The 13,934-nt window shown below is 43.7% G+C and overlaps 1 protein-coding gene across 3 annotated transcripts in view; it reads right to left on the bottom strand.

Moving 5' to 3' along the window:
- MTMR10 (myotubularin related protein 10) overlaps positions 1-13,934 on the bottom strand; it is a 52,040-nt gene that overhangs the window by 3,170 nt on the left and 34,936 nt on the right. For 2 of the 3 annotated variants that reach the window (XM_044230793.1, XM_044230796.1), the window contains 8 exons: positions 13,438-13,525; positions 13,267-13,355; positions 10,708-10,838; positions 9,409-9,478; positions 8,290-8,360; positions 5,823-5,992; positions 4,584-4,754; positions 606-788 (listed from right to left, as the gene is read on the bottom strand). In XM_044230793.1, coding sequence (XP_044086728.1) covers positions 606-788; positions 4,584-4,754; positions 5,823-5,992; positions 8,290-8,360; positions 9,409-9,478; positions 10,708-10,838; positions 13,267-13,355; positions 13,438-13,525 — 973 coding nt within the window. Of the gene's footprint in view, positions 1-12; positions 215-605; positions 789-4,583; positions 4,755-5,822; positions 5,993-8,289; positions 8,361-9,408; positions 9,479-10,707; positions 10,839-13,266; positions 13,356-13,437; positions 13,526-13,934 lie in introns of those variants that run through there. The other variant, XM_044230795.1, reaches the window with a different exon arrangement.

The following is a 13,934-nucleotide window of genomic DNA, read 5'->3' as shown; positions in this document are numbered from 1 at the left end:
CTGTGCAGAAGACAGGATTTCGCATTATTTCTCCTGGGCTCCCCTTTTTGGAAAGACAGTAAAGGGGCAGTGGCAAACAGAAGCCTAGTACTATGAGAGATGGTGGAACTGCGGCCATAAAGAACATTTGGTTCCTTCCCTGTAATACTCATCCCGAGCCTCCTCCACTGGAGTTCCACGTTTTTAGGAACAGACGCTGGCTCTCAGCGCTTGCCTGCATGGGGGTGGGGAGGGGATACAATCCTGTTCAGTAATTTGCTTAAATGCAAATTTCTAAGACTTCTTGGTTAGGAAAAAGTGCACACCTGGCTCATTCTAGAAAGAACAGGCAAGCGGACGCATTTCAGGAATGGGGCCCCCCAGGCTCAGAGCTCCTATCTGCTAAATCCCAGAGGTTGAGCAAGCTCTGTGGGCTTCAGTCGCCAAGAAGAAAAGTCGGGGCAGGGTTATTTCAGGTACAAAGCAAATGATCCCTCAGAATCTGTTCTGGCACTGTCGTTAAGGGAAGTGACTTGGCTCTTAATACTCAGTGTTCTGAAAATATACCTTGTGTGAGGTGTGAGCAGACACCAGGTTTTTATCGTCAGTGCCTTTTTGTAATTTACCTTTGTCCGTTTGAAAGATTTCACAGAACCATTCTGCACACAAGGCGTGCTCTTCCCAATGTACAAGGGGTTATGGAAAAGGGTACGATCCTTTGCTGTAAACTGAAGAGACCAGTCCCAAACGGAGGGGAATTTCAAACCCTTTTCGTCACCCAACTGGATATTTCTGCTGATAGCAAATTCCTGCAAAATAAAATATTTGAACATCTGTGAAAAGATGTCAAATGAAAGATTTTCTTAAATACATTCCTTTTTTGTGATGAGCCACTCACTATTTAAGCTGAATTTTCTGGACTATAGCAACTCTATTCCCCGAGGGCAGCATGTTTTGCCTTGAGAGAAGCGACATTCTTGGCACCATGCCTCAGAGGGACACCTCACATGCTGTGTTTGCGAGCAGAGGGCCTTTTCTCCTGGAAAACCCCAAGGAAGCGGGGCCTCTGAGCGGTTAAGTATGTCATTAGAAGTGAAATTTCACAGAGATGATACCACAGAGTCTGAAACATGTCGCGGTTACTTCTGCACGGGGAGCATTTTACTTCTTGAGCACACGATGTACACTTACACATTTACTGGCGAATGGATGTGCAAGACAATCTTCGGATGGAAATCACTGGCGTCTATTTTACCCATTCTTCTAGGTGAAGAGACACCCTGCACTTACCCAGAGACCTTTGATATGCAAACCATAGCCCAGGAGCAGCGAGGAAGGAAGCCGCCCCCCACACTGTGCACAGTCCTGGTGTCTGGCCAAGACCATGAAGACCATGCACGGAGGCCGGACCACCTGCTCCCCGGGCTCACGCGGCCCGGGGAGCCAGCGGCACTAGGGTGCGGGCTGACAGCCCACGGCGTCTGCGTGGAGGAGGTGAGGAGCATCTCAAACCATGACCCTCATCTCGGCGAGTAACAAAAGCCGGTTTATGCAGATTATTAGCTCTCTGGAGAAAATATCTCAAGATACCGATTCTCTGGATGGTGGGAGACGAGGGATTCGTATTTTCTGTGTACCTTCCCGTAATCTCCAAAAAACCAGTTTCTTTGGAAATTAGGAAAAAAGGCAAAGACTAAGTGTCATCAAAAAAGCAGCGCTGGGGCGCCTGGGTGGCTCAGTGGGTTAAGCCGCTACCTTCAGCTCAGGTCATGATCTCAGGGTCCTGGGATCGAGTCCCACATCGGGCTCTCTGCTCAGCAGGGAGCCTGCTTCCTTCCCTCTCTCTCTGCCTGCCTCTCTGCCTACTTGTGATCTCTCTCTGTCAAATAAATAAATAAAATCTTTAAAAAAAGAAAGCAGCGCTGAAGTGAGGAGGCCAGCTCCGTGCCACACGTATGACCAGGTGTGACCACACCACGCTGACTCGGGGCCAGCCGGAAACAGGTAAGCTATCTAACAGCACAGGGCAGTTTACAACATTGCCTATTTCAAATGAGTAAAACTGAACCGATTAAGCACCAAATATATTAAAAGAAATTTTTTTTAGTTATTTGAGATTTCATCATATATGTACATAGAGAAATAATCAGTATGTTTAAAAAAAATACTATTGGTAAGAGTTGAAATCTTATAAACATAAACCCCAACCTGTTTTAATGGCCTACTTAGGAAAATATATAGAAATCAGTCATTTTTTTTTTTAATGTGAAAACTACAAATATCTCCAAGGAAGATTAGATTTTCCACAAATAGTACCTGACCATGAGCATCTAAGGTAGCCTCAGAATGGAGAAAAGAAGGAAAAGTCTTTGTAGAAGGGACTGAGAACAGCAGTTGTGCTAAAAATCAGGACCTCGAATCAGTCAGTTTCCCAGGGAAGGCAGAGGCGGCACTGCCGGCCTGGAGTCTGGCTGTAAGATCAAATCATGAATAATAAAGCACCGAGGGCAGGAGGGATCCGATGTTAGTGCTAGCCAGGAACAGCTTTTGAAAAAAGCCAAGTTAAAAAAATATAGCACTGGAGGACAGACCAGGAAAAAAAAAATTAAAAAAAAATATTTAACTTTTATTCCTCCATAGAAATCTATTTGTAAACCTATGTCAGCACATCCAGAATCCAGCCAAGAAGCAGGGGGAGGAGTGACTGTCTCTAGGAGGCCAACCTGGGCTCCACAGAGCGCCCCCCCCCCATACCCAAGGCACAGTGGTCATGGGGACCGCCAGGCTGACGTACTGGCATTTCACATCCAAGGTTTTACCGTCTAACAAGGCTGTCTCGTTTCCTGGCCTCATGTACACTTTGAAGGCTCACGTGTGTGTAGTGTGTGTGCGTGTCTACGGGTGTGCTCGCGGGACAGTGAAGGGAGAGGAGGGGAGAAGCACCAGGGCAGACAAGCAGTGCCACGCACAGCACCACCCCAGCCCAGCAAGGATGACGGCCAGTGCACAAGAAACAAAAAGGAGCAATTCGGAGTCCATTAGTTTAGGGACAGAGTTCACCACCCTTCAGGAGCCCAAGCCCACTGCTGGTCTCAGCATGGGACTGGGCTAGGCTACATTCTTCTAGGGAAGCAGAGAATATATTTTATGAAAATCTCCTTCCCAACTCTCCAACCTAAAATAAATACCCTATGACAATGCTAAGTTTCTCCAACCCCGAGCCCCTGGAAAGCAGCACCACTGAGACGTGGCTCACCTACTCTGAGCCCAGACCTGCTCCCTCACGTCTCCGCTCTCCCGTAATAAGCCTCCAGGTATCCTCCTTTACTTTGGGGTGTTCCTCATTAATAAAATTCTTCCTCTTCTTATTACAACAGCCTGAATAAGATCATCTCTTCAAATGTCCAGTGCACTTTGTCTTTCATATCCACATCTAGAACAATTCATTTCTTTAGAAAATAGTGCAGCGTAATGCTTCACAGTTTACAAAATGTCTTCAATTCATAGAACAAGGCCAAAGCTAATACTGTTAGTCTGGTGGGTCCATTTTTACAGATGAGGAACCTGGGCTCACCGATCCCCTGGACCTTGGGCGGGACTCATGTTAATCCAGGCTATGTCGCCTGGCCAAGGGCCTTACACCAAGATGGCAACCTCCTTAGAAAGTCTTCCAAGAGGCCCACAAGAGCTGCCCTTTTTGTTTCTCTCAGTGGTTATCACAGAATATACCAGCTGTTCCCACTGCTGGTTCAAATGTGGGTGAGCCAGAACGTGTGGTTCTGGAAGGTTCTATCAATGGCAATCAGAAGTTATTCTCAAGCTTGGCTTGAGACCCTCCTTAGTCTCGATTCTTCCTCTAGGTCAATGAAATGGGACTAGAAACTGATAATCCTACCCCAACAGGACTGCTGTGTGGCAGGTGACACGGATTCTGAGATTACCTGGTAAGCCAGCACCCACTGAGAATCTCAGTCTAGCACCATGGGTACCCTTCATCTCTGACAGTCCTTCCTACACAACTCTTAAAGAAAATAATCTTGCCTTGTACAACTTTTATTCCAGGAAATAAAAGTCCTCTAGCAGAACCTTTTTAATTATCGATCCGGACAGCCCAAATGTGAAAATATAAATATAAAAGTACAACATTTACAGTGGTTAAAATAATTTATATATATATAAATATATATATAAAATAATTTATATAATTTATCTTTAAAAACTGTTTTTTTAAATTGTTATTTATCACATTTTCTTTTTTCTTTCTCTCTCTTTTACGTAAGCCCCATGCTTAACAAGGTCTTGAACTCATGACCCTGAGATTAAGAGTCACATGGTCTACTGACTGAGCCAGCCAGGTGCCCCTAAAAACTGGTTTATTATGAACAATGTACATCAGAGAAAAATACCTAAGGTGCTCACTCATAAAAATGAAACAGGTTCCTAGATTTTTTATGTCTTTAAATAATTCATTCAGAAACTGCAGCTTAAAATGGTAGCTGAGACAGTTTTGATGTATTTTCAGCATGCAGCTAACTGTACTTTAATTCTACCTCCATAAAGCTGTAAGACAAACCGAGCAGTTGCTCTCGCCACACAGCGCTTACCGTGCTTTGTTTCACACGCTGGTGAGGAGAGTTGAAGAGGAAGGTGCCGAAGAGGGAGATGCGGGTGCTGTCGTAGAGCACTGCTAAGTACGTCTCTGAGAACTCAAAGGCCGCCGGGTACTGTTCTAGCAGCTGCCACGTGGCATCCAAAAACAGCAAAAATAAGGGAGACTGGCAGACATAGAAAATGGGATCATTCAATGTTAGCCTTCAACTGTTCCCATTTATTTTCAAATTTATGGCTCACATTCAAAAAGAGATTACTAAGAAAACCCCTCAGCCTAAAACACTAAGCTCCCAAGCTGTGCCAAGGCTACGCAGGCAGGTTAAACACGGCTTCTGCCAAAGCTCAGAAGTAGGTTCAATTTCCATACACATCACAGCCCTTCCTTGCGAAGAAGTCTATTGAGCTGAAATGGCAAAGTCAACGGACAGGTTGGTGCTGTATAAATGGGGGACATTAAGAGATGTGATAAAGCTTGCCCTGGAAATAATTCTTTAGAACACTGAAAAAAAGAAAAAAATAATCCCAAAGCAAAAAGCGACTTCCTGTATTCGCTTCTGGTGGACTGTGCAGGCTCAGAAACCAGAAAACTTGGCAGAGTCTCAGGACGCGGTTGGCGCCAGACTCTCGGTCATGTGGTGGGTCGCCAAGTCCAGCAGCTGAAGACAGCCATTGTATCTCGGAGTCCCGGCAACTTAAAAGTGAAGCAGTCAGTGTTGGGATTTCCTCAGAAGGTGGTGGTGAAACTGAGAGCCCGCGAGTCAGGCCGCGCTCCCCACAACAAGCACATCCGTGAGAGGCGTGCGGGGCCATTCACAATGCCCACAGCCCTCAAAAAGATGACCCTCTCCAACTTTCCCTTCTCCACACATGGGCCCCATTTTAAGAAAATGTGATATTCCAAAACTGATTTTTCAAAATACCTAACGTGCTCATTATCTGCTTTGCAGAAGAGATAATACAGCATTTTTCAAGCAGTTTTCAACTTGGAGAAATGCAGCAGTCAATTTTTTTTGGCATTTCACTTCTACAGCTATAGTCCTCTTTATAAGTGCATCAATTTGGATGCTAACCCATCACTACTCTTAGACTAAAGAAGCTAAGAGGTACCAAATGCAACATTTAAAAAGGCTCCTCATCTCTTTACAGACAGAACACCCCTTCACAGGATGACGTGAATTTTATCTCGTATACACTTAAAGACTCCCTCCCAGGGAGCATTATGATTCTGTTACCTCTTTCTCGGATCTCTTTAAGTGGTTGCATCTGTCCAGGAACTGATATCCAGCCATGACCCACTCCTTCTGGATCAGACTCTGGAATCCTGCGATTGTCCTAAAATGGGGATCCAGCATCACTTGAACAAGAGAAGCTACAACACAGCTCAAGTCTCTTCCCTCTTCCTCTGTCAAGAAAATGGAAAGAAAATGAATACTACTTAGAAAAATGCTGAGAGAAGGGGGAAGAAAGAATAAAGTGGGTAATACATTACTCTCTGCTTAGGCTATCTTGAAAATAATCCAAGTTAGGAAAGTTCACTGGATTCCAGCAACTCTAAAACATTACAGACTTTCAGATCAATTAGTGTCTAATGGGAGATAGTCTTTTATACATGAATATTTTCCAGAAAACAGAACAGCCCTCATACTTTTTACATTTCAGTGATTTGTGGTGGAAATCTTGCATGAGACTGTTCCTCTTCTGTTTCCTAAGAACATTAAATATACTCTTTCTACTGGCAACTCCATATGGTGACTCAGAAGTGAATGAGGGGGATGGGACGGTCCACCGTTACCTGAAAAGGTGGCAAACATTTTCCTCCCATCTTTTATAGTTTGCATCCATTTCAATAACACCAGTAAATACTCTGATATCAAAGCCAGCGAAAGAAATCAGGGAAAAAAAAGTCTACCAGTATCCCTTGTAATTAGATTATAAAATCATTAACAAAATATGAGCAAGTCAAATTATCTCATGAATGCAAGAATCTATTCCAGGAATGCAAGGCTAGTTTAACATCCATCTAACAAAGTAACACTTCATATAAATAAAATCAATGATAGAAATAACATAATCATCTCATTAGATGCATAAAAATTATTTGTGTGATCAAAATCCAAAGTTCATTCTCAATAAAAACTCTCATCAAACGAGGAATACAGACATACTTCAACCTCATAAGAGGAATCTATGAAAACCCACAACCAACATCATTCTTTAAGGATGGTAACTCCTAGAATTGAGTGATTCCACTTCTATGCACCTACCCACAAGAAATAAACAAGTATGTCCCCATGAAGACTTTTAAAGAAATGTTCACAGCAGCGTAATTCATAACAGCCACACATGGAAATAAACCCATGTCCATCAACAGCTAATATATAAATAAAATGTGGTACTGACAAAGGAACACTATTCAGAAATTTTTTAAAAAAATGCTACATGCTACATGAATGAACCTCGCAAGCATGTATGTTAAATGAAAGTAGCAAGAAGCAACAGATCACATAGTGTATGACTGTTTCCATGACACATGCAGAGAGAGCCAATCTACAGAAACAGAGAGCAGACTAATGGTTGTCTGGGGCTGGGACACAAGGAATCTTTTTGATGTGATAAAAAATTTCTAAAACTGGACTCTGAACTCTACAGTTACTCTGTATATTTACTAAAAAATAATGATTTCTACACTCAGAATGGGACTCTGTATATTTACTAAAAAATAATGATTTCTACACTCAGAATGGGTGAATTTTACACTAAGTGAATAATAACCTATTTCAAAAACATGTTCTGCAAAAAAAAAGTGTTAGTAAAATGAAGGCTTGGTATCTCTTCTAAGCCTTTTGTATTATAACAAATGCTTCAAAACATGCGCTAAGTAGGAGTTTGCAATAGGGTAAGAACACCCACTGGCTCAGAGGACAGATTACTGGGTTGCTGGGTTCTGCAGGCATCTGTGAATTAAATAACTCTGACTCCATCAGTTAAGGATTACTTGGAATAGTGCATCACTATTCTTTTCTCCCCCGAAAGGTTTTAAATATCTTTACTTTGCTCAAGTCAGTTAAATTTGACAGTTGGTAAAAATACTTTTGTAAGCTTTAGTAGCATAGCATATTCATGAAGTATGCAATGTGAATATCATAAAATAAGGTAGCTCATGGTTTATGAAACTTAATCATTGGTAAGCTTAGAAATTCTTTTAGTTGTAAAGCTATTTCACATATAATTATCGTTTGCTTAACTGAAATATTTTTATATTGTACTGTACTGCTCCTAAACATCAGACAAACTTCACATTATTGGCTATTCAACTCCATTTTTTGATACCCAACTCTTTATCTTTAGAGTCCAATCCAGCGTGATCTAAAGGCATTTAAGCTGAAATCTGTATGAATTTCATACAGAGAAAAGGACGCTCTGCCAAGATTAACACTCCGTATGACTCTAGCGGGAGCTGTGACCCACACTTCTCAAGCTACAGGAAGGAAGGTTTAACACAGGGCAGAAAAGTGGACTCCCTTCTATTCCTCTGTCTGCTGCCGCTGGACCACAGCTGTCCTCGACTGAGGTGCAGAAGCTGTAGTGTCTGGTGGCACTGTGGACAGTAAGAGATGGCTAGGAGTCATGTGACTGAATGGACTGCAGACATCACCGAGCTGCCTGGCATGGTGACCAGTGTCACTGGTAATGAATTACCTTGTAGGATGACGGAGAGATGCCGGCTTTCTAGAATGTACACGAGTTCTGCTGAATGTTTAAGGAATGCCCTGGAAAGAGAAAGGGAAAAATACTGTCAAAAAAATCGGATTTCCACTATAAATATAGGTGTATGAAATCACATATTTCATACACATATATGTGTATAAAATCAAACACACCTAATCTTCTACTATACTGTATTCTCAATAACCCTTATGAATTTCATCAGTATTTATGTGATTCTTCAACAGAAGAATCTTTCATTTTTTTAATCAGGGAAACTCATCAACCCTTTTATAAAAAGGGGATTGATTTACATGACATTCTTTTTTTTTTTTTTAAGATTTCATTTATTTATTTGACAGAGAGGGAGAGATCACAAGTAGGCAGAGGGGCAGGCAGAGAGAGAGAGAGCAGAGAGCCCAATGCAGTGCTCGATCCCAGGACCCTGAGATCACGACCTAAGCCGAAGGCAGAGGCTTAACCCACTGAGCCACCCAGGCACCCCGATTTACATGACATTCTTGAAATCACAATCACAAAACACAGAGATCAGTGGTTGCAGGGACAGGGGTGGGGATGCAACTCTGAAGGGGCAGCACAGAGGCCCTATGGTGACAGAGCAGGTCTCTATCCTGACTGTGGCAGCTGCAGGGATCTATACGTGCACAGATACACAGACCGCCGCACGCACGCACGGAAACACGAATAAATGGATGAAATCTGAATAAGGCCTATACCTTATACCACTTGGGTGGGTGTTGTTTTGTTTTAAAGATTTTATTTATTTGACAGAGCGAGAGTGCACAAGCACAGGGAGCAGCAGGAAGGAGGAGAGGCAGGCACCCCGCAGAGCAAGGCGCCTGATGTGGGACTCAATCCCAGGAGCCTGAGGTCATGACCTGAGCAGAAGGCAGATGCTTAACCAACTGAGCCACCCAGGCGCCCCGTGCCACGTGGTTTTGACACCATATTCTAGGTATGGAAGATGTTAGCACTGGGGGAAGCTGGTGAGGAGTAAATGGAGCACTGCACTGTTTTTGTACCTCCTGTGAGTCTGTAATTATTTCAAAATAAAAAAAGTTAAGTTCAAAAAAAGAAAGTGGCTGTACAAACCTTACATATTCTAACCACCGAGTATTTTCCAGTGAAGACAACCATTTTTCTTCAGTTTCTTCAAAAGGCTCTGCAATAAATATGGCAGTTATACACACATACGTGTTTAGGCATTTTAAAGAACTTTACGTGACCAGTATCAGAATTAAGTGATACACATCACAGGTTTTCATATTTAAAAGCTGGCTTTAAGAAAATATTATGCATTTTCATTTAACAATATAAACATTAAGAGACATGGTACAAGCCTATAAAAAACAAAACAAGGATTCCCTGGGCCTTGGTTTTCTTCATTCTGGCTTTCAGGGAAATTCTGGAGAGTCTCAGCACCTCTCTGCCTCCTAAGAGCCAGTGGTTCTCGCTTTCCCGGGGAGCCTCTGCTTGGAATCTGGAGCCTCACTCACAGCTTCCTGCCGGCAAACCCTGCCTCCCTGTCTCTCTCCACCTCCCTTGCCGTCCGCCCTGCCTCCCAGGACACGGTGTCTGTGACCACGGCAGGAACGAGGACACCTTCCCGGCAGGGCCTACATGCCCTCCCCAGTCCTGCCCGGCCTGTCTCCAGGTGTCTCTCACCTCATGAACTCCAGGCTCTGGTCACATTCCAGCAGACAGCCGAAAATCAATCCTGTCACTGTACTTTCTTAACACTCCCCCACCCCGCCAGCTCTCCTTCCAGGCCAGTGCCCCCTTGCCGTCGCAGACCTGCCCCAGTGGCTGCCTCTCCTGGCTCCTGGGTAACAAGGAGCCCTCTCTGGGCACCCTTCGGGAAGGACTCACTTCACACCAAAGATGCTTCCGTGAGTCACCCCCTCCCAGGGACACACTCAAAGCACCTGAGAAGCACCTGCTCAAACACAGGATTAGAACTCAGAGGCCACACAGATTACAACACGGCTCTGTCTGAAATCCATGTCAAGTTCCATATCTCACAATGTAACTGTCTGCATGAAAATCTCAGTATGTTTGTCTGGAAGGTAAGCTCACTGTTCTCCTTGGCACTTTTACCAAAGGATCCTACCATGACAATTCATGCTTTGAAAGTGATTTCATTGGATTATTTCTTTCCTCCAAAACAAAAAGCAGTTTAAACACCTCATTTTCTAAGAGCTTCTGATATTGTCACATATAATAATTTGTAGATATTTCAATGAGCCTCAACTTAAATATGTCTATTTGTGTATTTTCAAGGAATATAACTTTTTCTAACATACCTCATGCAATGCTGTAACCCCCATTCATTATATACATACATATATATATATACGGATATACACATACACACACACAAAATGAAATTACCATTAACGCATAGTTGCTTAAGTTTCACAAAAGCCGCCTGTATTTCTTGAATATTGGGCAAGGTCTTATCCAAATCTGATTTGTAAACATCACTTCTCTGTGGATGACTTTTAGTAACTGCGTTACAAATCCTAATAAAGACAAAATCCTTGAGTCATTCATTCATGCCACACATGTTTTTTGAAGACTTATTATGAGCTAAAGCACTACTCTAAGGGCTGGAGACAGACGAATGACACCGGTGGGGCCTCTGCTCTCACAGGGCTTCTATGCTTAGTGATGGGAGGATAAATGAACAGGAAACACGCTGGCGTGAAGGCCATGGTGGCTTCACCGAATGAATACAGGCTAGTTCAGGTCACGTGGTTGGAAAGGCTTTTCTGTGAAAATGATACTGACGTCAAAACCCAAATGACTAGAAGCCATGCAAGATCGGTGGGTAAGTGCTCTGGGAAGAGGTATGGTAAGGGCAAAGGTCCTCTGGTGGACACAAGCTCAGCTGTGGAGAAACCTAGAGAAGGCCAGTAGGGCTGAGCTCATGAGTCTACGGAAAAGGGGGTGGAGAGAGCGCAGACAACGAAGACAATCTGTCTTACTTATGAAGGGTGGGAGAGCTGGGAAAACAAAGGAATTAAAACAATTTGCAGCTTAATAAAGTTAAAGATTAAAAGTGCCACTGGTTGTAAGAGTTTAGAAAGAACCCTGGCCCAGCAGTGCTGCAGGCTTCCCTCTAATAGCCGCGCCCCTTCCTGAGCACTTCAGGAGCAGACATGGCAGTCAACACTGGCCTCAGAGCAGGACACGACAGAGAGGTCACTTTCAACGTGACCAAGGTAAAAAATCCATCAGAGATTACGTGAAGGCAGTCACCCTCCTTTCCAGAAACCTGAAGGGTCCTTTGAGGGTCACTTGTCGGCTATTTGCTTCAACAAACATGGCTTTCTTAGGTATGGCAGTGTGGGAAAAAACCCTAACATCTGGCTGGCTGTACCAATAATAGTGTGTAATATACAATTTGAGGCTCTCTGAGCCAGTTTTCAAAGATCTGTTCCTTTGTCCTCATCTGTTTTGTAAGTATTGAATAAGTATCTGATACAGCAGGTATTTCCTGAGTGCTGAACGTACAACAGTGTCCAAAACACAGTCCCTTTAGCTCACAGCCTCATAGCAAAGACAGGCAGTAACCAAACTAACACACATATACAATTAAAAAACCAAAGTAAGTGTTACGATGAAAACAGCCATGGAGAATGTGTAACTCGAGGTCTGATCGAATTTAGGAGGTGAGGGACAGCTTATTTTCAGGAGTGCTGTCCGAACAGAGATATAAAGAATGAGTGAGCACCGAGCGGGTGGGGTAGAGAGTGCGTGAGGATAAGCATGAAGACAGCCTGCCTGAAAGGGAACAGCACCAGTGAACATCAGGTGGGAAAGCCCCGGCATAGTCCACGGGGCCAGGGCACGGAGCAATAGGCCTGGTACCGGTGAGACACGGGAGGAAGGCATGAGGGCCCCTGACACACTGGGGGTGGAGCTGGAGTGGACACATGGGTTTGTAAGATTTTGAGAAAGAGAAAAGACAGAATTTGATGAACTGAATGTGGGGAAGGAAGAGGAAGAGAACATATCCAGGATGATTCCTGGGTTTCTGAGAATAGGCTGGGAGAGGGCATGGTGCCCGTGCTGGCATCGAGTTTGGACATCATGAGTTTAAAGGGCCTTTAAGACTTCCACAGAAGAGGGGCACCTCGGTGGCTCAGTGTTAAAGCCTCTGCCTTCAGCTCGGGTCATGATCCCAGGGTCTTGGAATCGAGCCCCGCAGCGGGCTCTCTGCTTAGCAAGGAGCCTGCTTCCTCCTCTCCCTCTGTCTGCCTCTCTGCCTGTGATCTCTGTCTGTCAAATAAATAAATAAAATCTTAAAAAAAAAAAAAAAGAGAGAGACTTCCAGAAAAGATGTCACATTAGGGATATAAATTTTATGATCACTGACGCCACAGCCACAGATGAACTTCTTGAAGAAGGAAATAGAGAATAGGAAGCAGTGGCCTCAGACAGCTTCCAGGTAGTCCGCAAAGAGCCAGGGCTGCAGAGGGCACACAGTACCAGTGGGGCAGAGGGGCTGCAGGAGAGTGGGAAGGAGCAGAGCGCTTTAGGGACAGACAGAGCGCTGAATGCCCTCTGCTTTAATGACCAGGAGCTTAGATCTTAGACACACCCAACTAATAGAGAAGTCTGATTTATCCTGAAGTATCTCAACCGGAAACCACTGCACTTTGGAAGTATGTTCAAGGTGACACTGGTATAGCAAGATGTCAGCAACGTAAGATCCTCCGGTGTCTTAGAAGCCAAAGGGTTAAATTATGTTTAGTATAAACTTCAATGTTAATTTTAATATATGCACATTTTTTTTCAAAATGGTAATTCATGTACAGAATACATGCTGCTAACTAATTAATAAAACTATGCCGTTTCCCAACTATTTTCAAGTAGTCAGGAGTTTACTGTACTCATTTAGGATAACTAAAACGTCCCAAGTAACAACAGCCATGTCCTGATTACCTCTGGTCAATTTTCCTCTGCTGCAGCACGTCTTTTATGAGGGCCATTCGCACAAGAGCACTGCCGTTCGAGTGGCTCCAGCACCAGAGCTAGGAGAGAAGCAGAGCCTTTACTTAACTGGGCAGAAGAAAAAGACATCGGAGTGAATGAAATCCAATAGACATCACTTACTGGCATCCTTCTTCCAACGAAAGAATGGGAAAAGATCTTCAGATCTTGGTCTGCTAAAGAACTTGGCACTACAAAGTATTCTGGAAGGCTGGAGAGGAAAAAGCAAACTGTGACACAACAGTCCTGTGCTTTAGGCAAGTAAATGTGCTTTCCAGATGCCATGTATACACATTTATGCCCATTTAGTGTGTTCCCTACTTGACGGCCGCATGGCATCTACTGTGGAAGACGAGGCAGACCCTAGACATCTCCGCCTAAAACATGTATCATGGGGTCAATTATCATAGAACTAATATTTATAGCAAGGGAAAACAGCCAAAGGAGATGCATGAAATATTCTCCAAAATGATTTTTAATCAAAGATGTATTCGGTTTCTGAAAAACATATCCATCTTTGTTCTCTGTGGGCAAGGACAAAAGGTACGGAAGACAAAACCAAACCCGAGCCACAAACCCAAGAAGCTTTAGCTCCTTCTCTCCGTCTTCTAACCATCTCC

The sequence above is a fragment of the Neovison vison genome, chromosome 13, assembly GCF_020171115.1.
Source record: "Neovison vison isolate M4711 chromosome 13, ASM_NN_V1, whole genome shotgun sequence".
Classification (NCBI taxonomy): domain Eukaryota; kingdom Metazoa; phylum Chordata; class Mammalia; order Carnivora; family Mustelidae; genus Neogale; species Neogale vison.
The sequence above is the reverse complement of the archived record's forward strand: the minus strand, read 5'-3'. Positions and strand labels throughout refer to the sequence as shown.